Source organism: Mugil cephalus, chromosome 6, assembly GCF_022458985.1.
Source record: "Mugil cephalus isolate CIBA_MC_2020 chromosome 6, CIBA_Mcephalus_1.1, whole genome shotgun sequence".
NCBI lineage: Eukaryota > Metazoa > Chordata > Actinopteri > Mugiliformes > Mugilidae > Mugil > Mugil cephalus.
In genome coordinates, this window is record NC_061775.1 from 6,702,981 (window position 1) to 6,726,406 (window position 23,426).

Sequence of the window (23,426 nt, forward strand, 5' to 3'; positions counted from 1 at the left end):
TTCTTCTGTCTGAATACCTCTTGGCTTTTTTCTGTGAGACTTTTTTCTTCTTTTTTTTTTTTCCGCGGAGGCCACAGGAGGTTTCCTTTGAAGATCAATCCAAACACAATAAACCGACAGCACTGCTTTGTTTTACAATCGTTTTATTTGTTAATTTATTTCAAAACACGCAATTTACCCATATTATCCTTTTAAGTTTTTATTTTTCTGTAACAGTTATTACTCAGATTTTTTTCCTTCTCAAAAGTCTCAACTAGAGTGAAACAAAAAGTCCTCCACAGGCTCTCCGGCTTCTGCAGTGGGAGGAGGGAAAAGAGGCTTTCTGATCAGACGTGAGCGGGTTTGATCCCTCGTTTCTGTGTTGGTGGAGGTGTTTGTGTGTGTTTGTGAAAGGTTTACACCAGGGTGTGTGAATGTACGTGTGTGTGTGTGTGTTTGTGTGTGTGTGTGTGTGTTTAAGTGCAATATGTGGAATGTCCACACGGCCGGTGAATCACGGGACCCGTAGAGCAGCCCGGAGAGCTGAACATTGTCTTCTAGGTTTGGCAGCCAGATTGTCGTACCTCTGATTTCATCTTTGGTTTCAGCAAACACTCTCAAAAGGCAGACTCACCCTCTCCAGCATGTGCCTGTGTCTGTTTGTGTGTCTGTCTGTCTGTTAGAGTGCAATATAAGCCACCATCTCCAGACGACTTTGTAAACTCAAGTAAGTACAATGTAAGTGTCTTTGCATTGATTGTGGCCCTTCCTTGGCGCTGGGGACAAAGACAGTCAAACATTGTAGCGCAATGGAGCCATGAGCGGGGAGGATCAGCTTGCAAGCATCAACATGGACTCCATTTGGATGTCAGTGGCAGTTTGGGGCATTCGTGTAAAGCTAGATGACATCAGTCTGGTGAAACACGGGGCGCTGTAGTGCTCCTCTCTCCCCAGCCACTCCCTAGCGTACCTCGAGTGACTGGGGTTGCTCCGCCCACGCTGGGCTCGTGAGATGAGTGGGTCAGTGGTCGGGGGAGACGAGATCATGGAGGTCAAAGTGGGAGCGGGCACGTTTAAATGCTGAGGGGAGGGGAGGGGAAGGGAGGGGAGGGGAAAGGGGTTGAGGGTTATACACTCTGACCCAGCAGCAACGATTAAGATTGGGGGGGTCAGGTGTTTGCATAGTTCTCTGTGCAAAAGCCACCAACCGGAGCCATTTTTTATTCCTCGCGGCTGGTTACATCATCATTAGATTAGCAGGAAATCTTGGCAGGTGATGGGAATCATGGACTTTGCACCACTTTTTTTTTTTCTTTTTTTTTTTGTGTACTCCTGCCACACACTACTGGGAGGCAAGAGGAAAAGAAGCGGAGTGACGGAGGATGGAGGTGTGGATTTCAAATGCCTAATGGGTGTATGGCGTCGAGCTCGAGCCTGAGGTGGCGGTGGAAGATGAGTGAGGGGTGGCGGCGGTTTGGCAGTCGGGCACTACAGCTCGTCAGCGATTCAGAGAGCCTCTTTTCCCGCGATTTTTTGTTCTTCCGTCCTCCCCTTCCTCCTCCCCACTGGCCTGCCCTCTCTCTACCTTTTTTCTTGTTTTGAAACTGATTGTCTTCTACCATCACAAAGACACTTGGTTCTGATTGATTAACAGGTAACAGAAGAGGGAGAGCACAGTGTGACTGGGGGTGTCCACTTCAGTCCCACCGGCAGCCTGTTCCACCCCGCGGGGAAACGACACACGCATATGCTGTTTGACAGCAAATGCTGACGGCATCTCGGGGCTGGACGACCGGCTGCCGCGTGGTACTGCGGTTGGTTGGTCAGTAACAAATGGTTTCAGATTTTTTTGCATGACAAATATTGCAACCCATAGTAAAGGAACGTAAAATAGAAAACACTTTGTCTTCCACATAGGTACAAATGAACACATATACACAGATTGAAGAAAAGCATGTAGACAGACATACAGGTATATTCAAAGCCGCTCAGGCCTGCGTGTGTCCCTCTGATTAACTCCAAGTAAACAGCCCGTCTTTGGAAAAGCAAGACACACCTTTCAGGACCCGAGCGAGGACCACAAGCTGAGGAATGAAGATTGAATGCTATTGATTGGGAGGAGAGGAGTTTGACCTCCCCCAGCACACACTGCCCCCTACTGTCTGGATTTATATACATCAAAGAAACATGGGGAAAGGGGAAGGGTTGCAACAACACATGCACACAACCAGTGAATCCAACAGTGACGGAAATTCTAAAAACAAGGACCCCTCCAATGCCTACGACCCAAATCCTCCCACCCTTTTTTTTTGTTTATTTTGATAACCAAAATAATCCCCATCCCTCCTCCACCCACTCCCGAGTCTTTCCATCTTCCTCCTCTCCCCACAAAATCACAGGTCATTCCTGTTGGTTTCTATACAGTTATACAATATCCATGCACAAAAGAAAAAAGCGCACCTTCTTCTCAACAGGAGGTGCTGGTCTTTAATATTCTAAGAACATCAGGAGCACTTGAACACACCCAGGAACCTTCAAAAGTAACTGTGAAACTTTTTTTTTGTTTTTTTTTGTTTTTTGTTTTTTCAGAGAAAAGACAACTTAAAGGCAGAAGAAAGCTAACAATGAATATAAGGTTATTCCTCCTTTGGTTTAACATCAAATTTTTGGTTTATAATTCAGCCCAAATCATATTTTCATCATTTCTTTCATTTTTTTGTTTCTCTATATTTTTTTCCCCCCCTCTTTGAATGTACCCGCGTGTGAGAGAGCTTCGAGCTAACCGTCTACGGTGAATTAGCTCACGCCCCTCTCTCTGTGTAATAGCCTTCTCGTCTCTTCTTTTCTCGTGTAACCCTCCACAGAAACATTCACAATGTCTTTTCCTTTATGAAAACAGTTAAGTACATGCCGTAGCAAAAACAAACAGGAGAACGTACGAGAAAAATAAGCAAACAAATAAAAGGAATTTAACAGTATAAAGCTTCAAGTCACAAGTTCCAAAACTAACTATCATAGTATCATAGTTTCATAATCATTGTTATCATTAGCAGTATTATTTTCAGTTTAAATTACATAAAGTTTACATGAAAGGTTTTTGAGGTATTTCAGAATTAATTGTCAACACACGCCTACCAAGTCTTAGCACTAGCCAGGGGGAAAGGTTGACTGGACAGACGAGGTGGAGGGAGGAGAGAGTTTGTGTTTCTAAACTGTCAGTGAGTCGTCCACACTTTCCCAGTGCAGCCTCTGTGCTTGCACGCAGTGGACAGAGAAAGAGAGAGACATTTAGTGGTCAGGTTTTACATCTAAAGCCCTCTAAGTGCTTAGATTCACAGCCTTTTTTTTTTTACTTTTTTTTTTACCCCCCTCTTTCTCTGTTACACAAAAATATCTCTGATGAGAGGAGGGTAAAGCGGCTGGGAGTGTAAGCACACCGGGCGGAGAGCGAAAAGAAAAACACGAAAGGCTGAGAGCTAGTAGAAGATCGACGATACAGTAACAAAGACTCTGACAGATTAAGGAGCAACATATAATTTTGTTTCAAATAAATAGTGTATAGAAAATGTTTTATAGACTTTCTACATGATAAAGTGCTTGTATTCTAGTGTATCAAGATGGAAAGTCAATATGGGAGAAAATGCTGACACAGCCCCCACTCTGTGTCCCTCTCTTTGGCCCCCCCTTCCTGTCCATCCAATTATGGGTGCATTGTCTGTGTGAGTGCATGTTAGGAAATGTGTGTGCTGCTATATGCATGTGTCTGCATGGCTGCTTGTGTCTTTGTGTGTGTCTGTGTGTGTGTGTCCAGTGCAGTCCCACCCGTGGTTGAAGGGAAAAGGCACTCAACTCTGTCTGCAAGGCAGCCACCTCCTCCGATTGTGGCACGATGCAGTCCGACTGCGCTGTTAGTGTGAATGTACGTGTAGTCCGTGTGTGTCTGTCTGTAAATGTCTGGGCAAAGAGGGAGGGAGGGGGCTCTTGTTTTTGGTTTGTGTGTCCCCCTAGGCAGTTTGTGACTGGTAGGCTGCAGTATCTTTGGTATTGGTGGCGGTTTCACAAACCACTCAGCTTAGTGAGGTAGCCACATTGGTTCTCACTACAAACAAATGTCATTTTGTCAGTTTAATACCTAGAGCTGTATCTAGCTATTTACCTATGCTCGCTGAACTGTATACCACAAGTCAATTTAAGCTCATCTTCCTTTGGCGACGTTAACTCACTGCTTACAGCGACGTGAAGTTAGCCAGTACCTCCCAGCTCGACAAGGACCATCTCTCGTCTAATCTGCACCGCTAATCTGACTACATTGTTGGAAATGCTACAGTTGCATCTTAAGACCATACAGATAACTATTGAGCCCCGAGCTTGAACGCCCCCCCGCCCAGACCCACCCTCCGGTAAAACACACTGAGTCAGCCGGGACGTTTGGAGGTCGTGTTTTGTCCCCCTTCCGTTTCGCCCCGTTCTTGAGGCTTAAAGGGGGCTGAGAGTAGCACAGTTCTGACATGAAATGCCAAAAGAGAGAAAGCGTCCGCCGTCCATCCTCCTCTTCAGCAGCTCCCTGTTTTTCTCTTTTTTTTCCTCTTTCTCGCTGTAAATGTCTCCTCCAAGTCTATATTCACACAGAATGCAAAAAAAATCAACAACAAAAAAAAAACATCCATCATTGGCCTCAGTCCTTGCATCCCTCCTTTTTTCTCCTTTTAAAAAGTCCTTCCTTTTTTTGTTTTTGATTTATCAACAAGGTGCCTTACTTATGCACAACAGAGCACAATAGTAACAAGAAATAGAAACTTTGTGTCTATGGTACTAATTAAATACCCGCATCAATATAGAGGGGAAGAGAGAGAGGGGAGGGGAGGGGAGGGGTGGGGCAATGGGGTTAGAGGGACAGAGGAGGTAGAGAACCAAAGATAGAATGTGAGTTTTCTTCTGCTTCAAAATGTGTCCAGTCATGTGTTGGAGATCGCTTGTACTTGTAACACACACTGCGTTGTTGTCGTTTGAGGTTTGGTTATTGTACGCCTTAAAATCTGATTCTTTTTTTCTTTCTTTTACTAAAAAAGTATATTTTAATTCAGTTAAAAGCTGATTGTTGGTTGCTATGGCACACACCGCCCGCCATCAGTGGGGCGCACTGTAGCTGTGTGTTGACCCTAGTACCATATTCTCTGACTCGCATTAAGGCAGTAAGCATTGGCACTAATCGTTGTAGCGTTTCAACAGCTGAGTGTGGTGGTTAGCTTTGGGTTAGCTACTGATGACCCTTGTGTGGGAATAACCAGGAGATCTGCTTCCAATCACATCTGAAAGCTTTTTTTTTTTCTTCCTTTTTTCTTTTGCAAACAGACAAAATGAATGAATGGAAATAAGATTCGACAGATGTGAAGCCTCCCGAAATTAAATGAAAACCTCCGCTGCACCTCAGATGTGTCTGTCTCAGTATGCCTTTCTGTTACATTTTACTCTGTTGTACTTTCCTCTACTCCTCCTCATTTTTAATTTTAGTACTTGGATGATTCTTGCCCGGATTCGGATTGCCTAAATAAATCCCTGCCTTTGCTAAATCCCTGCGTTTTCAGCGTTCAGTGTAACCATCCCCCCTCCTCCAGCTTCGCCGGTGCTGGTTGGACGAGGAACAACAATAGGATAATGGTTAGCTATTGATCTGCCTTCAGAGAGCTGCGAGGGCCTGAATGTGTTGTGCCATGACTTCTCCTCAGCATCTAGTGGCTCTTCCCTCCCTCTCCTCCTCCTCCTCCTCCTCCTCCTCCTCCCTGGACCCCCTTGCTCTGCTGGATACAGGTCTCTGCTTTAAACAGCAGGGGGCACTGTTGCTCTGCCAGCACAGGCGTGACCAGGGGACAGAGAGGTGGAGGTGTGCTGCTGCTGCTGCTGCTGCTGCTGTAGTAGTAGTAGTAGTAGTAGTGGTGAGGCCTTTGTGTCCCCATCTCCACTGGGTTCCATGTGCTCCTCTTACATTCTGCTATTCGTATACAGCTGTAACATAGTTGGCTGGATGCCCGAGCGTGTTGTTGTCATCGTTCGGTTCTCAGTTATTGATTAGAGAAAAAGCTCCCAGCAGAACAAAGAGCATGTCCAGACATCTCACCCGCCTCTCCCGTTGGTCAGACAAACACAGGCTCTATAGGCTCAGGCTACGAGTAACAATGACATGTCTCCCTGCAGGCCTCCAACATCTGTGCAAAAAATATAGACCTGGGCCTGGAAGACCTGAGTATCTACTGCTGAGCGTCTTGAGTTTCACCTTCAGGAGGGGTCAAGGCCCCGCTCTTTCTGTCTGCATCGATTCATTTTTCAATTCATTAGTTTGCCGTATGATCAGGCTGAGCTGCTCTCTGAAATGGCTGGCCATCAGGGAATACCTTTGGCCGAGGAATGAAGGAGACTACAGGAGGAGGGGGAGGTAGAGGCGGAGGACTGGAAAGCCTTGTTGTTTTTTTCATAGGCTGCGTTGTTTTCTTTATGACGGCCTTGTGTGTGTGTGTGTGTGTGTGTGTGTGTGTGTGTGTGTGTGTGTGTGTGTGCAGGACGGGGCTCTGATAATAAGGCTATGTGCTGTTCTTTTGTCAGATTTATTGCCGTTCTTTCGCCCTTGTTGCTTCCGTGTGCCGGCGTAGAGAGGATGTGAGGGAGAGTAAGGAGGCAGACACAAAGGAGGTGAGTTGAGAGAAAAACAGCAGAATCAGTGGCTACTTGGATGATGGAGGAGCAGGCCGGCGCAATGCAAATACCGTCCAAAAAAAAAAAGTCAAATCTTTGGTGTCTCTTTACTTTGTCAGATGCCATAAAAATGATTTTCTTTCAAAAAAGACAGAATCAATGATTGTCCTTGTGTGAGTAATGCTGAGTGGACCTGACTTCACAATTCACCTTTTAGATTATGTTTCAGGTGAGAGCTTGAAATTCTGACTGACATAAAAGATGATTGCATGGCACAAAGGATTTTTCGGGGGCAGAGGACACATTCAGGCGGTCCAGGCCAGGATGGGTTGTTATAGACAGGCTTCACAGCCAATTTCCCGCGTCGCCCGCCTTTCCAACCTGGTTCCCCAGCCCTCTGAAGGCCCTCCCCTCCTCTCAGGCCTTGGAGAAGGTGGTGGCAGAAGTGCCCGGCTGCCCGGGGCTTGTGCCATGATCATCGTGCCAGCGGTCCACGCAGCGGCGGCGCGCATTCATGAAGAAGTTGCTGACGGTGCTGAGCTCCAGGCCGAGCTGCTGGGAGATGGTGATCTGCATTTCCTTGGAGGGGCGCTTGTTCTCCTTGAAGATGGCGATGAGCGTGCGCCGCTGCAGGTCAGTGAAGACTAGACGTTGTTTCTTGGGCGCCGTGTTGCGGTCCTTGTGTTGCTCCTGTTCTTTGCGCTTGCAGGCTTGGTGTGGATGGCAGCGGTGGGAGGGATGGGGATGAGAGTGGGAGGCAAAGAGGGGAAAGAGAACACAAAGCAAGGTAAATATACAAAAGTGATTATTTTCGTGAGTGACTGGCAAAAAAAAAAAAACAGAAGGTGGAGGGAAGTAAAGTAACTAAAAGTGTTATTAGCCAGTGCTTAAACACGTAAAAACTAGTTTATACACCAGCAGAGATGCTACAGCTCCATGCCTATTGCCATATTAAAGTTGATTTAAAGCTAATCCATGCCTCCTGCCCAGTGGGAATATTCCTTCCATCCTGCAGAGTGCAGACAGGGAGCCAGCCTGCGGTGAGAGAAGGATGGGGTGGGGAGGATTGGGGGGGGGGGGGGGTGTATGTTGTGGGGAGGTGGGACTGGCTGTTGCCTGCTAGCTGGAGACACTGCTGTTTGATTCAATATTAATGCAGTTTGAGTCGCAATGGGGGACTGAGTGACTGTTGCACAAAAGTAAGCATTTTGTGTTTCAGTGTGTGTGTGCGTGTGTGTGTGAAAACGATAGACAGGGAAGGGGCCTGACGCGGGCAAAGAATAGGGTGGAGAAACAAGAGCAGAAAAGGTGCAGGAGTAAGACAAAGTGTGTGCAGTTGTGTGTGTAAGAACTGAGGAGAGGAGACGAGGAGGAGGGAGGGAGGGGCGGTGAGTGAAGGAGAAAGCGAGATATTGACCGACTTTGCTGTAGGAATTGGGGGGTTCTCTGTAGGGACTGAGGTCAGAATCCCCCCCCAGCAGGTCTACAGTCTGCTACTTCAAACAGAGCCCACTGGAGCCCACTCTATTGAGCTCTGAGAGGGTATTTATAAACCCCCCCCCCCCCCCCCCCCACACACACACACACAAACTCACACATGTACGCACACCCAAACACAAACACTCGAGAGGTGCTTGCACTGGCTGCTATGAGCCCCTTCCCATACACAGAGCAATTTTCAAAAGAAAACACAGCGAGTGTACTCTTTCACGTTTGGGAGGGGGCGCTGGGGTTTGTATGCAGCTAACACAGAAATTAATAGTTAATAGAGTGTTGTATTGTGGGCAAGTGTGCTGTAACTCAAAGTATTTGTAGGAGACGTGTGGAAAGCAGCAGACAGGTGGAGGGTAAAAGGCAGAAACGGCGCCCAGAGATGGTGGAGGAGGAGGAGGAGGAGGAGTTGTGTCTGTGTCTGTGCGTATGTGTGTGCGGAAGGTTAAGGCACCACCTCTGCAGCCACATGTCCCCCCGCTGACTGAGGATCGAATCCTGCCAGAACGGACTGCGTGTCCCTCTCAGCTTCCCTACTGTCTCCATAAAACGAGAGCAAATTGGAGGGAGAAAGAGAGAGAAAGATGCCATCCCTGTGGGGTCTCCACCTGCTGCTGTTGCTATTGTCTGATACTTTCATACTCGCCTTCAGTAATGTCTCACTCTCACGCTGTGTGTGTGTATGTGTGTGTGTATCTTGATGCATTTAAAGACAGTTTTTTTTTTCCTCGTTCTATTTGTGTGTGTGTGTGTGTTTGTGGGAAGGTTGTGATTATGCTGAAGTGGCTGGAGCCAAGCAGTGGCGCTGTGTGTCTAATTACAGTGGAACAGAGCCCATTGATCAGCCATTGCAGTCCAATCTGTTTACTACAGATGGCTAACCTACACACTTGCACATCCATCATATTCATATTTTACATCAACGCCGCCGCTATATATACATCACGCGAACGCACACTTGCTAATACACAGATTTGTCCAAACGCTGCTTGTACGTACAGCATGCACATCATCATATAGCATACTTTGATTTATTATGGGTTTGTGACGATGAGAAAAAAGGAGGAGGGTGATGATGTCATTTTAATATCAGACAGGCCGGATAGATTATTAATAAGTTTTGCACTCACTAAAATGATAACACGTTGTGGTTATTGTCTTTTAGTTTAATAAAGGTTCTGTAAACATAATTTAAGCCCTCAATACTCGTCCCGTGACATTAAGCTGCAGCTGCAGGCCAAGCTAAATACCAACTGGTAATTCCAGAGACTTATCCCGGTGTGTCAGCTCATATCATGGATTTATTAGCAGATTGATTTATTTGTCATTCATCAATATGACAAGAATCTATGATCTGTTCTGATTCCACCGGAAAGAAGTGTTTTTAATTAGCTTCCATTCTAACTGAGTGGTTAGCTCTGAGGCTGACATGTGAGGTTATACGTTTATGACTTATCTTCATAACAAATGCTTACAGAAAAAAAATAAAAAATGCTGCTGTTTGGCTTCCCTCAAAACATCATCACAAAAAGAAAGTAGCTTAAATGCCCGAGCGCTAGGACGGTGCATCCACTGGATCTGCACACGGTCCAGGGAGAAGTTACTATCAGACACACACCAGCCCGTCTGGATTAAACGCACGCTGAAGAGGATTGGTTTCCCAGCAGGGCGATGAGCCTAGACATGCATCCGAGCTCTGCCGGGCCCGTTTGAAGTCCGAGGAGGAGCGGCGCAGTAATGCTGACATGTGTGACATGTCTATTCCCCCACAATCACCAGACCTTGGTGTTACAGAACATGGACGAGGCGAAAATTGCAGCCTGTGGGAGTGCTGACGTAATGTGAATTCTGATGAGTGTAACTGTGATGGCTGCAAAAGGTAAATAGACTTAACACACATCGTGTTTGTAAAGAAACGTTTGTTTTATGCGTATCAGTGTGTAATTTTCTGTTTTGTAAAATCACATGATTTTAAAATGGCTTAATGTGAGACTACAATATATTATGGTATATTTACAAATTTCTTTTTTTTTTACAACTTCATTTTTAGTGAGACATTTTATTATCAATACAGATTTATCACTGTCTCAGTATTGAAGATGTGATGTTTTGCTTGTTTTACTCTGCCTCCAGTTGGCCTGAGCCCCAGTACATCCTAGTGATATGTGACCTTTTTTCCTCTGGTTTCACCAGATGTGTGACATTAAACAGGTAAATGCACACGCACACACACACCTGGTTTCCTTCTTTGCATTTATGCTTTCACAAAATTTTGACTTTTTTCTTTTTAAGAAGAAAACATCTTTAATGAATGAATGCTTTTTTTTTATGAATGGCGCACACGTATGTAGACGAAAGGTTTGAGTAGGATAGATTTTTTTTTTTTTTTTTTTTACACTTTTTTTATGAGAGGGGTTATTTTTTCTTTATTTATAAAACCTTAGACATAAAATGAAAGAAATAGTGCGTTTTTCTATGCCCTGGCCTATTTTGGTGCTTGAAACACTGACACGAGTCCGCGGGGGTGTCTCTCTCTTAATGTGCCCACACAACTAAATAACACAGTCCTCTCTCCTCGTCTTTCCAGCGGACAGTCACGTCCCGCCGCCTCATCGACCCCTTGCTTTGCGCCGCTTCGGTCGGCAGGTGTCGCTCTCGTCGTGGCCCGGCTGCACAGGGGCGCCATAGTGCGCTGCCTTTGCTACAGGCGCTGGATTTAGTAATCAATATCGATCGATCGGTGAGGAAGGGGGCCCTGATTACTGAACCAAGCTCGGCGTAGAAAAGAAAAAAAAATCGATCATTGCAGCTTTTAGAGCTACAGTAGGCACCGAGCGGGGAGACGGACATAAACTCATGCACAAAGAGCAGAAATCCTGGTTTGGTGCTGAGTGTTTTCTGAGGTGTAGCTACACCCTGTTGATATACGGGCGGAGGGAAATGTGATTTCTATAACTCGCTGTGTGGAGCCGTGAGCAGGAGCTGACCTACTTTGAATGGATCCCGCAAACCAAGCGCACAAAGACTAATTAACAAACCCGTATTTGTTTTTGCCTGATTTTTGTAAACGCTCCTTTTCCTTCTATATTACTATGATATTTCCCATGAACAGGCCACCTTAAACCGCACTAATATCAATTCAAAGGCCTCCGGGATTGGACGTCGCGGCATCTCATACCTCTTAATGAGTGGTTTTCCAACACATGCTCGGTGAAAACGGTATAACTTAGGCCCATTTCTTTTCCACTGATGACATTAATATTCTTTGCTCCACGACAAACCAAGCGAGGTTAAGAGAAAGGCCCTGGGTGTTCAATATCGATCGATAGATTCGTGAATAATTCGTGTGTGAAATTCAGTTCGTCCAATTAATTATGCCTCGAAGGGGGGAGGGAGTGGGCCCGCAGAGGAGATTCATGAAGGGCTGGAGACGCGAAAAACACGCCGCGCGAGAGAGAGAAGGGAGCGAGGGAGCGAGGAAGCCGCGTGATGATCCTGCTCCCTTAGCCTTTAAAATCAGAGCGCAAAAGAAGGAAATTCTCATCACCTGCTTGGTCTGTTTACAACGTGATGCTGAATATTCACAGCTGTCTCCGCTTAGGCCTCCTCTCCCCCTGCACATGTGAGTCCATCTTGAGCATTAATCATTTTATTGATCATCGCTGCCCTTCCTGCTCATAATGAGAAAGTCAAACCGCCTAATATTGTGCCTTTAGTGTTTTATGAAACCATGATCACGCGTTTGCATAAAATAAATAAATAAATGAAATAAGAATATTCCAACCAACCTTCCTGGTTGCAATCCCGTCCCGGAGCCATGTTTGTGATTCCTGTAAAACAGTGCGAGGTCAACACCGTCTGTTGATTTAATTAATTTACCAATAAACATGCGGGCCGGTTATGGTTCGGTGCGTTTATACGCAAACAAACACAGTCAGTGGCGCCACTTTATTGGTGGAGGGCAACACTGTCCTCGGTCATAATCCACGCAGTGTGCTTGTTTATAGCCGCACTGTGCGAAGTGATGTTCAAAACTCCAGCTCGTTTATTTAGTAACTGTGTGCTGCTTTCCACGGGCCGTTGCCCTAAAAACTGATGGCATGCGTAAAGCTCTCTCTTTATACTGTGGCATTTGGCTGCAGGGCAGTGCCAAGCCGTCTCTCTCTCTCTCTCTCTCTCTCTCTCTCTCTCTCTCTCTCTCTCTCGCCAGGCCAAAACACTTCCAGCTCGATACTCCTTAATGTAATGAGTGAGAATTGGTGTTAATATACTGATAAAGCGGCACAATTTGTTTGTTTCCCTTCTCCTGCGACTCGGCTGCGAGGCATTCCGTCTCCAGCACTTCAATAACAACTCGGCCTGAACTCAGTTACACATCTTCGCCCACACCTCACCTTTTAAGTCCTGTCAGGAGCAGCCTCTACCTTTTTAGATTTGCTGCATCAGCCGTTACAGTCACGCGCTCACCGGCGGTTGTAGTTTTTTTTTTTTTGTTATTGTTATTATTATTATTTGAAACCGTACGCATCAGAAAACACAGCTGTGCGCGCCGTGCGTCACATTCAGATGCACAACATATATATATAAATACGTGTGGAATGTAGCTGAGAAGTATGAGTTTATTCAGCGCTGTTTGCATCCCAGTGTGTTATTAGCAGCGCGGTGGCGAAGCCAAGAAATTGCACAGTGCTAAGAGAATTCAATAATCGGTCGAGGCTGCAGCCTGTGATGATCACGGTCCTTATGAGGTTTTGGATAATTAAATGCACTCAGCCATTTAAGCACATGATTGAGAGAAGACTGAAATTTAACCCGCATCATTATTATGATTTTTTATTTAATTATTTATTTTTTTGTGCGAGTTTAATAGCAGCCCTTACATGTACTATTTATTTGTGTGAGTGGCTCAGTTGTTGGAGTGATACTCTTATCTGTGATTATCATCGATTTCATTCATAATTGCTTTGACCAGTTATGCGTGATAGCGGTAATGACCATCAAGATGATTTTGTGCAGGCTGTATAGGAGGCCTCGCGGTTTCTCTCCTACAAACAACAGGTGTGGGCGTCGCTCTGAGTGTGTGTGAGTGTGTGTGTGTGACAGTTAATTCACTCTTTGGAAATTTTAGACTAAATTGTGCTCGAGTTGAATTCTTATTAAACTTAAAAAAAAATAGCATTCTTACTTATAAGTACATTACTTGAAAAATATTTAATTGCTTCGAAATTCACTTCATGACATTTGATGCTATTTAATTGTAGTTTCTGAAGCTGTGAGAGGTCCATTCATAATATCATATGTCACAAGTAAATTTAAGGAGAAGGGAAGTCTGGACTGTTTTGTGCAGATTTTTCGCTATGATCAGCAACTTCAAAGCCTCGCGGGACAAGCTGGACATGCAGAGGTCGTTTAGGTCGACGGGTTGCCCCCCTCCCTTTTTTTTCTTTTTTAAATTTATGCTCCTACAGTGAGGCGCAAATATTTATGAAAAAGTTGCGCCACTTGGAGGATTTGATCCTCTTCAATCCGCGAAATTGCTCAAATGTCAGCGGGCGTCGAGCGGTCACCTCTGTGCTGGTGTCGCACGAGAATCACCGCACTGATCTGCAGTCAGGTGGCAACCATCGTGTTTTCCTCTCTGCCGAGAACAGGGACAGCTTTTCAATGTGCACGAATTTGTGAGATTCAATTCAATCCCGCCCTCTCTTAATCACGTGTCGCAGAGAGAGTCAACAGAAATATTCCTAACCTTTATTATAAGCCTTAATCCATTTGTCTGATCTATTGTCTTATAAATATAATTTAAGTAGAAATTAAAATATATATATATATCTTTATTAATCTCTGTTTTTTTTAAATATAAAGTAATTTATCAATATTATTACTATTATTATTATAGAAAAATCAGTACATTTTTATTTCGCCACTATTTATTCATTCGCTACTATTTATTTATTTATTTATTGGTACACTCTATTAACTATTCTAATTATTAAATCCTCATGTCAGACATTTTTACCCACCAAACTACTAGCAGTAACATATGATGCTCAGATTAAAATTTCACAATTAAAAATAAGTATTTAGAAATTATTAGTATTTACAAATGTGTATTATGACCCTATGCGTTTATAACATTTATTGTGTTGTGTCCCAAAACAAAATGAATAAAAAAAGAACTAAAATAAAATATAACAGAAAACACACACACACACCGCAGTGTTTTTCCAAACATTCAGAAATAATGAATAAAGACAGAAGTCAACGTTTTCACATCGTCTGACTGAAGCAACAAATTAACCAAATTATTCATTTTGGAATGAGCCCGGAGCCAGTTCGTTATATTTAATAACATGTAACACAAAGACTTTATGGGCTGACATCGATTCATTCATCAATTGATTTCACAGTCGTTTTGTTCCTTTGTTGATCTGTGTGGGGTTGCCCAACCGGAGTTTCGGGTTGCATCTGTGGGTAGGATAAGCTGTGTGTGTGCTTGCTTGTGTGTGTGTGTTTGCGGTTTTGTTGTGATCGACCCTGTAGAAAGACTTAAAGAGGCTCCATACAAACCATCTGTAGGCTCATCTTTCTTTTCAGATATGATTTGTCAGCTGGAAATTTTCTGGGTTTGTACCAGATTTTATTTTTAAATGACCCGTGTGGAATTAAAATTCAAAATAAACACATAATTCACACACTGCTTTAAATGAGTTCTAATACTGATCTAGTCTTATATTGACTGTCAAAATCCTGTTTTTCCTCCAACCAGAGTAAAACGTATGACATTTTTATTTTTTATTATATTATTATACTACCGTCATTATTTCTTTATTTCTGTCCCCACAAATCGGCTTTTCAGAAATGAAAACACGCTTTAGAAAAAACAAAAAAACAAAAACTTCCCTCTGTGTTAAAATGTGAGATCCTAGCGCAATGTTAAATGTTTTGCTTCCTTACAGTGATCATCTGAACGCCCGCCCCTCTTCTCTTTAATTGCGTGGACAATGTCCTTGCCTTGTGTTCTTAGCATGCGCATTAAACAAGCCATTATCGGGCCTTTAATAACCGATGGCCTGTCAGGGCGACAGATAAGCGGGGAGTGTGCACAATCACTGCTGCTTCAACGCCGCTGGACACTGATTTGTCCTCCTCCAAAAAAGTTATCTATTTATCTGTTCCAAGAAGTGTCACTCTGTGTGATCATATGCAAAATATCACCGTTGATACAAATCAGGTTAGTGCTGAAAATCACCGCCAAATACGCAATTTTGGTGGAAATATTGAGAAACTACGACGGGAATTGAGGATAATCAGGACTCAAGGAGGAAGATTTTTTTTTTTTTTTTTGGGAGGGGGGGCTCCCCGGCGTTACGTAACTGTGGAGTGAACTCCATCAACACAATGCTGATGTGGTCTGGTCAACAATTTTAATTGCACAACAGCTTGCTCTTTGGAACCGTATCTTGCGTTGGCTCCTATGTCAACTAGATTGCGGAGGGTCAAAGAAACAGTCCACGCTGCATGATTAGTTTTTTTTTTTTTCTCTTCCACCTGAATCTTCGCACACAATCGTTCATTCATCCCACATTTTAAAATCCCTTTGTGCAGCAATTTGCCTTCAAAGCGCCAGGAACAAATACTGAGATTTAATTATGATTATCTAAGGTTTGGGCTCTTTGTCGTTTTTTTTTTCCTCTCTTTCTTTTGGAAAAGATCGGGGGCGCGCACACTGTGCCATTAACCCTTTGATGCTAGCCGCGCGCATTCCGTTGACTCTGCCAGCAATTTGATTTAAAGGTCATTCTCTCCTATCGATCCGGTTTGGCGAGGGGGCGACGGAGTAGCGTAGGAATTGATCATCTAAAATAGGAGAGACGGTATTCGAGACTGTACAGAGTCCAGACCTCTGCTGCATTTATAATTGCTAACCACGTACCCCGTGTGAATTGGGATGTGTGTGCGCGCGTGTGTGTATGTGTGTGTGTATGCGCGCGCGCGCTTTTAATGGGTGAAGAAGTGGAGGAGTCGGTTCCTGCTTCAGTCAGACTAATCTGATTTCTATTAAAATTACATTATTTTGAATAATAAGGTCAGTGTGTGTGTGTGTGTGTGTGTGTGTGTGTGCGTGCGTGTGTGTGTAGGACGGAGCAGTGTGGGTGGGGTGCATAATGAGCGAAAGGAGGTTAAACGACTGTGAACTTTAAGTCGTCTCACGCTGCTAATCCCAGCAATAGAAGGGAGCCACTAAACCTCTCGGATTCACAAGTCAGCGTTTGACAGTTTTGGACAGAGCACGCAGAGATGTGTGCAATGAGCCAGCGCCAGAGCGTAGCGCACTGAATTAGTCATTCCGTGTGTTATGGAAGGTGAGCTGTTAATAGGAGAAAAGGTGTTGCGCGGTGGTGATGGGAGGAAGGGGGGGGTGGGGGGGGGCGGTTGCATGGATGCATGGCGCAGCTCCAGAGATGGAAAGGAGAGACCGGGGGAATGGAAATCGATACAGATCCAGGGCTCGCCAGATCGGCCCTAACAATGTGGCGCAGACTCTAGATCCCGATCACATATTGTACAGGAGGAAAGAAACGAGGACTCCACGCGTACGCATGTCGGTGTATTATGCAGTCATGCATTAGTGATCTAGTTGCAGTCACGTGTTTTATAAATTTGATTTTTATTTTCATAATGTGTGTTTATCGCATTAATTGTCCACCTCATACTGCACAACAAGCCTCTTCATGCCCCGTTACAGATAATGGCGCAAGGCACGAGATGTCATCTCATCTGCTGTGAGCTCCTCTCAACCCGGGATTTAAACAAAATAGCCTCGAGGTATAACCTCAAGAAAACGACTGTTGCTCTCCCACCAGGGGATTGCCAAGGCGATGCTTGTACACGCGTGTCTCGGTAGCCTACTTACAGCACACGTTGCTGTGCTTAACGAACAACGAGGCTCTGAAACCACAGCTGCACTGTTTACTCCCCTATCTTCCCCTCATACATCAATTATTAAAGAACCAATCGATCATTTCGCGGGCCAACATCAAGCCATCTCTTCGTGGAAAAAAAAATATATATATCCAGTTTTAGATTATCACGCATCAGTCACATCTTAATGGTGCAAATCTAAATGATCCTGGATTAAATAGCCAAAACATAAATAACGAGCTCCCCTCTTTACGCATGCTGCGGCCGGATACTTTTGTTGCCAAAAGAGAGACGAGCTCCAGGTTGTGTTGAGTAGCTCCCAGAGCATGCTGTGATTTAAATGGTGGGCTTCGTGCTGGACTTGAAAGTAGGATGCAGGATGGTGTGATTGACGCGCTTGTGGATTGTAATATTGATCGATGGATGGAAGCTGTTGGATGAAATAATGGTGTTTAGGGCCTACACGAATGCTATTAAGTATGTATTGGTAAAACTCCAGTTCACCACCTTGAACTGTCCTCAAAAAGAGATCCCGCGGTGCCGCGTGAACATTTCAGCACTCTGGACAGCGCCTTGCAGAAAGCTGACCTGCAGGGAATGGGCTTATTCATCAATGCTTTGTTGCGACAAATAAAACCCTTTCTGTCCAATATACGTTTTATATCTGTTTTGAAAGTGCCAATGGTTTTTTGATCCCCAAACCAATTATATTTATTCTAAACTATTGAACTATTCAGCTTGAAGCAACCATTTAAGACAAAAGCCTGAAAATGATGAACCTCTACTGAGAATAGAGGCCATAGTCTGTGCGTAAGGCAACCGATCAGGTTAATAAAAAATATATTTACCAAGATAAATGGATGTAGGCTCTGCTATGAAGCACGGTGCAGAGGGGAAAGGGCGCAGCGGGATGAGGAAGGGGGGATGGTGAATGGGGATGAGTATTGCTCCAGGATTAGGCCTGTGTAAACTGCGTGTAGTCCATTGAAACATGAATAGAGGCCTCCCACCCTCATTCTCAACAATGTTTTTCCTTCGTGTCCTGTGGGTCTTGACCTGCACACCCTGGCACGTGCCCTGGCCATTCAGATGGTAATGAACCTACTGCTTTTTTTTTTTTTTTTTTTTTTTAAGGTATTTTGGCATGCCTCGGCACCTCAACTCTGTCAGAGGAAAAAAAAGAAAATATATATATGTGTGTGTGTGTAAGGTGCGGGGCTGGAAAAACGTGAATTCGGACTTCTCTTTACACACCATTTATATTTGAGTACATTCTGAAAAAAGACTACCCCGATATAAAACTACCAAATCCCAAAGCGGACGAGTAAGCTTGCATTTCACATAACAAATGGAAGATGATTACAGCAAAGAGGGAAAAAGGTGTGTTGTAGCCTTTTTTTTTTTTTTTTTTTTTTTTTTTTTTTAGCAGCTGTCCCCTTTCCCAACCTTTTCCGGCTCCCGCCTTCCCCCCTCTTCTCTGCTCCGGGGGAGAGACCAATGGGAGAGAGTGCTGAGGCGGGATAATTGATAGATGCACTGGCTATCCTTATCGATCAGGGCTGTATTGACCCGACCAAATACATTGAGATGGAGTGTGGAATTCAACACAGATGCAAAGACGAATTGTTTTCATCGTTAATGCGATCTTTAAATGCCTCCCAAACCTCACTGTGCCCGCGTCTTTCTTACTTGTACTGTTTTGCAATGAAGTTGCGTGTTTACACAGCAGTCGTCTAAAGAGGCGTATTTTATGATGCACGCATTAATAAAAAGCCCCGGTGTTCATTTGGACGTTATTTTAGTGCATGTGACGGACAGAATAGACGGGAAACGAGTGCGTCTTCGCCCTCTTTGCGTTAGGAGATGTTAAGCGTGAAGGACATGCACATTTCCCTCCACCCTCCTAACAGGCCTATATCTCTGCTCTGTTTTTCCTTTCAGGAGTGGATTGTCATGTGTGTGTGCAGACACTGGCATTTTCGCATTAGCTAAGCAGGGCAGCTGCATTGATTTGTGTGACTGTGATGAATTTGGAATAGTAATTTGAATTTATTGATTGATGTGGCCGAGCGAGTATGGCCCAGCCTCACTTTCAGCATCGCAACCCCCCCATCTAAACTCCCACTCCCGGGCCACATGCACACCGAGGATAATTGTGATTTTAAATGCAATAAGTAAAATGTTGCTCCCTGCATTTACATACAAGTCATTTGTCATTTGGCCCAGCCGGAGTTTCCCTGAGATCTCCCGTGGCAGCAGGTTAATGCACAATAGACACTGTAGCCTTAAACTGGCTTTTCTATAAAAATAATAACATTAGCAAGAAATTTTAAATAAATTCTATTGGGATACGGGGTAATATCTATCACCACTGGGTCACTTTATTGTATGAATAAAACGCTAATGTTCTGCAACCGTAAAGAGAAAAATGCACACACACACACACTTCTCTGCTGTCCACACACTGAAATATGCGGAAGGTGTGCATTGGACAGCTCTGTGCCACTACAGCGCGTCAGTTGTACTGGAGGGTTTTTATCCTGGTGCCTGGTGTGGAAGATATAAAACCCCACAGCCCAATTAGCTTTAACAGCAGTGGCACTTAAAGAGACAATTGTGGAGTGTTTAAATCTTTATTTACCAGAACCCCACTAAATACGCAAAGGAACAATTTACATGCCATTAAGTGCTTTTCAATAGGGCATTGACTGGAACTAAAATATGCCACTATATCTGCTTAATTGAACTGTTCACTGAAATACGACACGGAAGCGCTGATTGACGTCTGGAAGCGCAGCTCGTCTAAACAGGGCCTTTACACAAACATCGATGAGAGGGGACCTCTCACTCACATCTCCGTTTTAACCCCACTGTGACGTCGCTCGTTTTCATTTATGTCCAGTTAATCAGGTTGTTGGTCTTAAAAGGCTTTAAAGGGGGCGGATTCAAATCACGGCCTTTAGTGTGATAATCTTTGCGCAATAATAGTTGAAACGGCGGATCAAAGGGACGAAACATTACGCAGGCCACGACTGTGAGACAGAGGCGGTTTGTGTCACATGAGTCGATTCTCGTCAAAAAGAGCCCGCGTAGCTTCGCAAACTACAATAAACAAATTCTGGGCTGTAGAATGACTAAAAGGTGTTTGAATCAAATGTGGGCACAAGATGCCCCAGAGTGCCGAGGAGACGACACAGACCAGAGAAAGACGCATCTGTTTGTGTCTCTGTCTTTCAGATCCTAATCGATCATTTATCAGTGCGCTACTCTGAAAGGGGACGCCTGGATCTGAAATATTGATCCATAGGAGGTCATGCACCCCCGGCTCTTTGGCCAGGCCTCAGACGAGCCTCGTTTGCGGCGACGCTCTTATTTGACAGGGCAAGTGCCAACGTATTAGATCAAGTTAGTTTGAGACACAGAAGTGGGCATTTGACTGGGAGTGATATCAAGGTGTAGGCCTGTTTTACCTTTAAGGTAGTAGCTGCGAGATGTAATCAATCTCACATCCTGTTTTGATTTCCTTTGTTTGGCCTCTTCCTCTGTGTGTTATTGTGTCTGTGCGTGTGTGTGTGTGTGAAAGAGAGAGAGGGAGCGCGCGAGGGGAGGATAGAGGGTGATATCGGGGGACAGGGATGAATGTATTCGTACTGTATCCGTGCGTAAAAGTGCTACGTGTGCGTAAACCTGAACACCTCTGATCGCACCGTGCTTGTACCTGGTCTTCCGTCTTTTACTTCTCACACCGGGAGTGTTACACAACATCTGTTTATACTTTCCTGGATTGTAGCATCAATCAAAATATAGATTTCCCCAACATCTAACACCCCAACCGTCATGATGAAGTTTTACTCGATACAATCGACTAATAACTTCTAGTAATGTCTGTTTGAGCAGCTATTGACAGTCTCGCCACATTGACTTCTAATTGATCCCTCCACATCACTCAGGTTGGGAGCTGTCTCCTCACTCACCTGCAAGCCTGAGCGCTGACATCCGCTGGAACTCGGGCTCCTGGAGCCACTTCCACATCCTCCTGAACGTCTCGCGGCCAGACTTGAGCTTACTCCACGGTTTAGGGTTCCGCAGGAGGTCAGACAGAGTTCCCTGGGACCGGCACAAGATCCTCTGAGCAAAGATGGCCTGCGGGATGCTGTAGCGCTTGAGCTCTGCTGTTATTCGCTGTGCCACCTCCTTGGTGTTTATCTCCTCCACCTGCCCTGACCCAGCTCCCTGCCCGCCTCCCACCACAGTCTGCCTGTCCCGGTCTGACAGCATTGACCCGTTTGCCTGAGAGTGCGGATGGCTGTGATGGTGTATGCCGTTCAAGGATGTCATGAGCCCGGCGCCGTGGCCCCCGAGACCCCGGGCCAGGTGCTCCTCTCCCCGGGACAGCATGGCTGCGTGGGACTCGAAGCCTCCCGAGGATAGCATCTTGTCATTGGAGAGGTGAGCTCCAGGACCGTAGGCGCCGAGAGTCTGCTGGGAGCTGTGCAAAGACCCCAGCCCGTTTGACAGAGGGGACAGGGGCTGCCCCATCCCGGACATGTCTTTGGGGTAGTGGCCGTAGAGGTTACTCATAGAGGCTAGGCTTCGGTCGTCCCTCATCAGGGTGAAGCTGCCGCTCACGTTCCCAGCCGCCAGCCGCTGGTGCGCCGGATGATGGTGAGCGTGTGGGTGTGGATGGTGAAATTTCTCCGAGACGGTGGATATAGGGGGCAGGTGCTGCAGCGGCGTCAGCGTGGTGTAGGTGCTGCTCAGGCTCATCCCGGAGTCGCACGACATGGTCATTGCCGGATGCAGGGGGCCAGACAAAGCGTGGTCTGTGCGGTAGTCCCCTGCTCCCTCCAGTATCGAGGCCATGCTGGACACCATGGCTGACCGTCCGTGCGACACCAAGTTCCGATGCGACGCCGACGACTGGCGCGCGTGTGGGGAGTTCATTAAGTCGCTCGTTTGATGGGAGTGAGATACACCGTGCAGATTTCCAATGTTTTCCATTGTAAGCTCCATCGTTGAAAGGATCTTTATTTCCACCCCTTCTCGCCACTCTCTCTCGCTCTCTCCCTCGCTTCTCTCCCTCACTCGCCCTCTCCCACTGTCGCTCTATCTCACACTCCTTTCCAATAAATTTTGAACGATTTCAAAGCCAAGCCATTGATTGTAGTTGCCTCTCTGCAGTCAATCCAGCATGGTTTTAAAAGATCGGGTCCCGGCCGCCACACAAACTGCGCCGCAAAACCTCTGCTCAGTGTGTGAAGGTGTCTGCGCCTGCCTCGATTTCTCTCGCTGCTGAACACCTTCTACTATACCCAAAGCGCTGCTCCGCTCGCTGTGTGTATATTGACGCGCCCGCGCTCATGTTAAGATGAGACCGAGCCTGTGCGCATGTGCGCGTCCCCGCGGTGTATCCTCGCACCCGCGCACTCTGTCTGGGGCCGGTCTGACGTCACTGCCCACCCAGTTCCCCCACCACCGCCACCCCTAACCTCGTGTCATGCGTTGCTCGTGTTGCAAACTGAACCTCGAATTCCTGAAAAAAAGATTGCATTAGACGCTTTAGATAAAACACAGAACTGCGACCCTCTGCAGCGTGTGCAACATTTACACTCAGATGGATAAGAAGGACTCGCTTCTTGTTTTCTCTGATAAAAAAAAAAAACCCTTTGACACGGCGCCAGCAGGGCATGTGACGGCTCTGTTGAAGGTTAAATATTAATTGACATGTGTCACGCCAGGCCACGGGTGTAATGAGAAAACCAGATCTCGAAGAGGGAGGTCAGAGCTTTGAGCCTTTACTTTTCAACCCATAAATTGAGGATGCATAATTTATCGATGCCAGCAGAAAGAGCTACATAATATAACGAGTTATTTACGAGCTTACACAAGAGAATTGCGGCTTCAAATCTGACTATAGCTTCAGTTGAAAATACTTTGCCAGCGCAATTACATTCGCAACTTAAATCTAAAACGATCCGACGTGTCTTTCCAGCGTGTTGCCGCGAAACTCACTCTCATAACTTTTTCTTACAACTTTATACTGTTTGTATTTTTTTTGTTTGTTTTTTGTTTTTTTGTTTTTTTCCTCCAGCAAATGTTACTGGATGGATTTGTGGAGTTTCATTTCATCATAGCCTCTAGGCTTTGACCCCTTTCGCATCTTTGCTTCTCGCACTCAGGCCGCGAAAATCAAACTCTCACCCATAAACTCGCGCATAATCTTGCGCGCCTTGTAAAAGTTTGAGCTCGTGCAACTTGCTGCTCGCTGATGTCAATCCAGTTCAGCCATCCATCAATGTCAGAGTATGTATGGATCAGGGGGATGCGTCGATAGGCTGGTGCCT

At 45.4% G+C, this 23,426-nt stretch overlaps 1 protein-coding gene across 1 annotated transcript; it reads right to left on the reverse strand.

Annotated features, from left to right (window-relative positions):
- Positions 1-126: 126 nt before the first annotated feature.
- On the reverse strand, positions 127-22,430 carry onecut3a (one cut homeobox 3a). Its single transcript, XM_047588186.1, has 2 exons — positions 21,057-22,430; positions 127-7,376 (listed from the first exon to the last, which is right to left on the reverse strand). The coding sequence occupies exons 1-2, from the start codon at positions 22,093-22,095 to the stop codon at positions 7,084-7,086; spliced, it is 1,332 nt and encodes a 443-aa protein (XP_047444142.1). The 5' UTR covers positions 22,096-22,430; the 3' UTR covers positions 127-7,083.
- Positions 22,431-23,426: the final 996 nt, after the last annotated feature.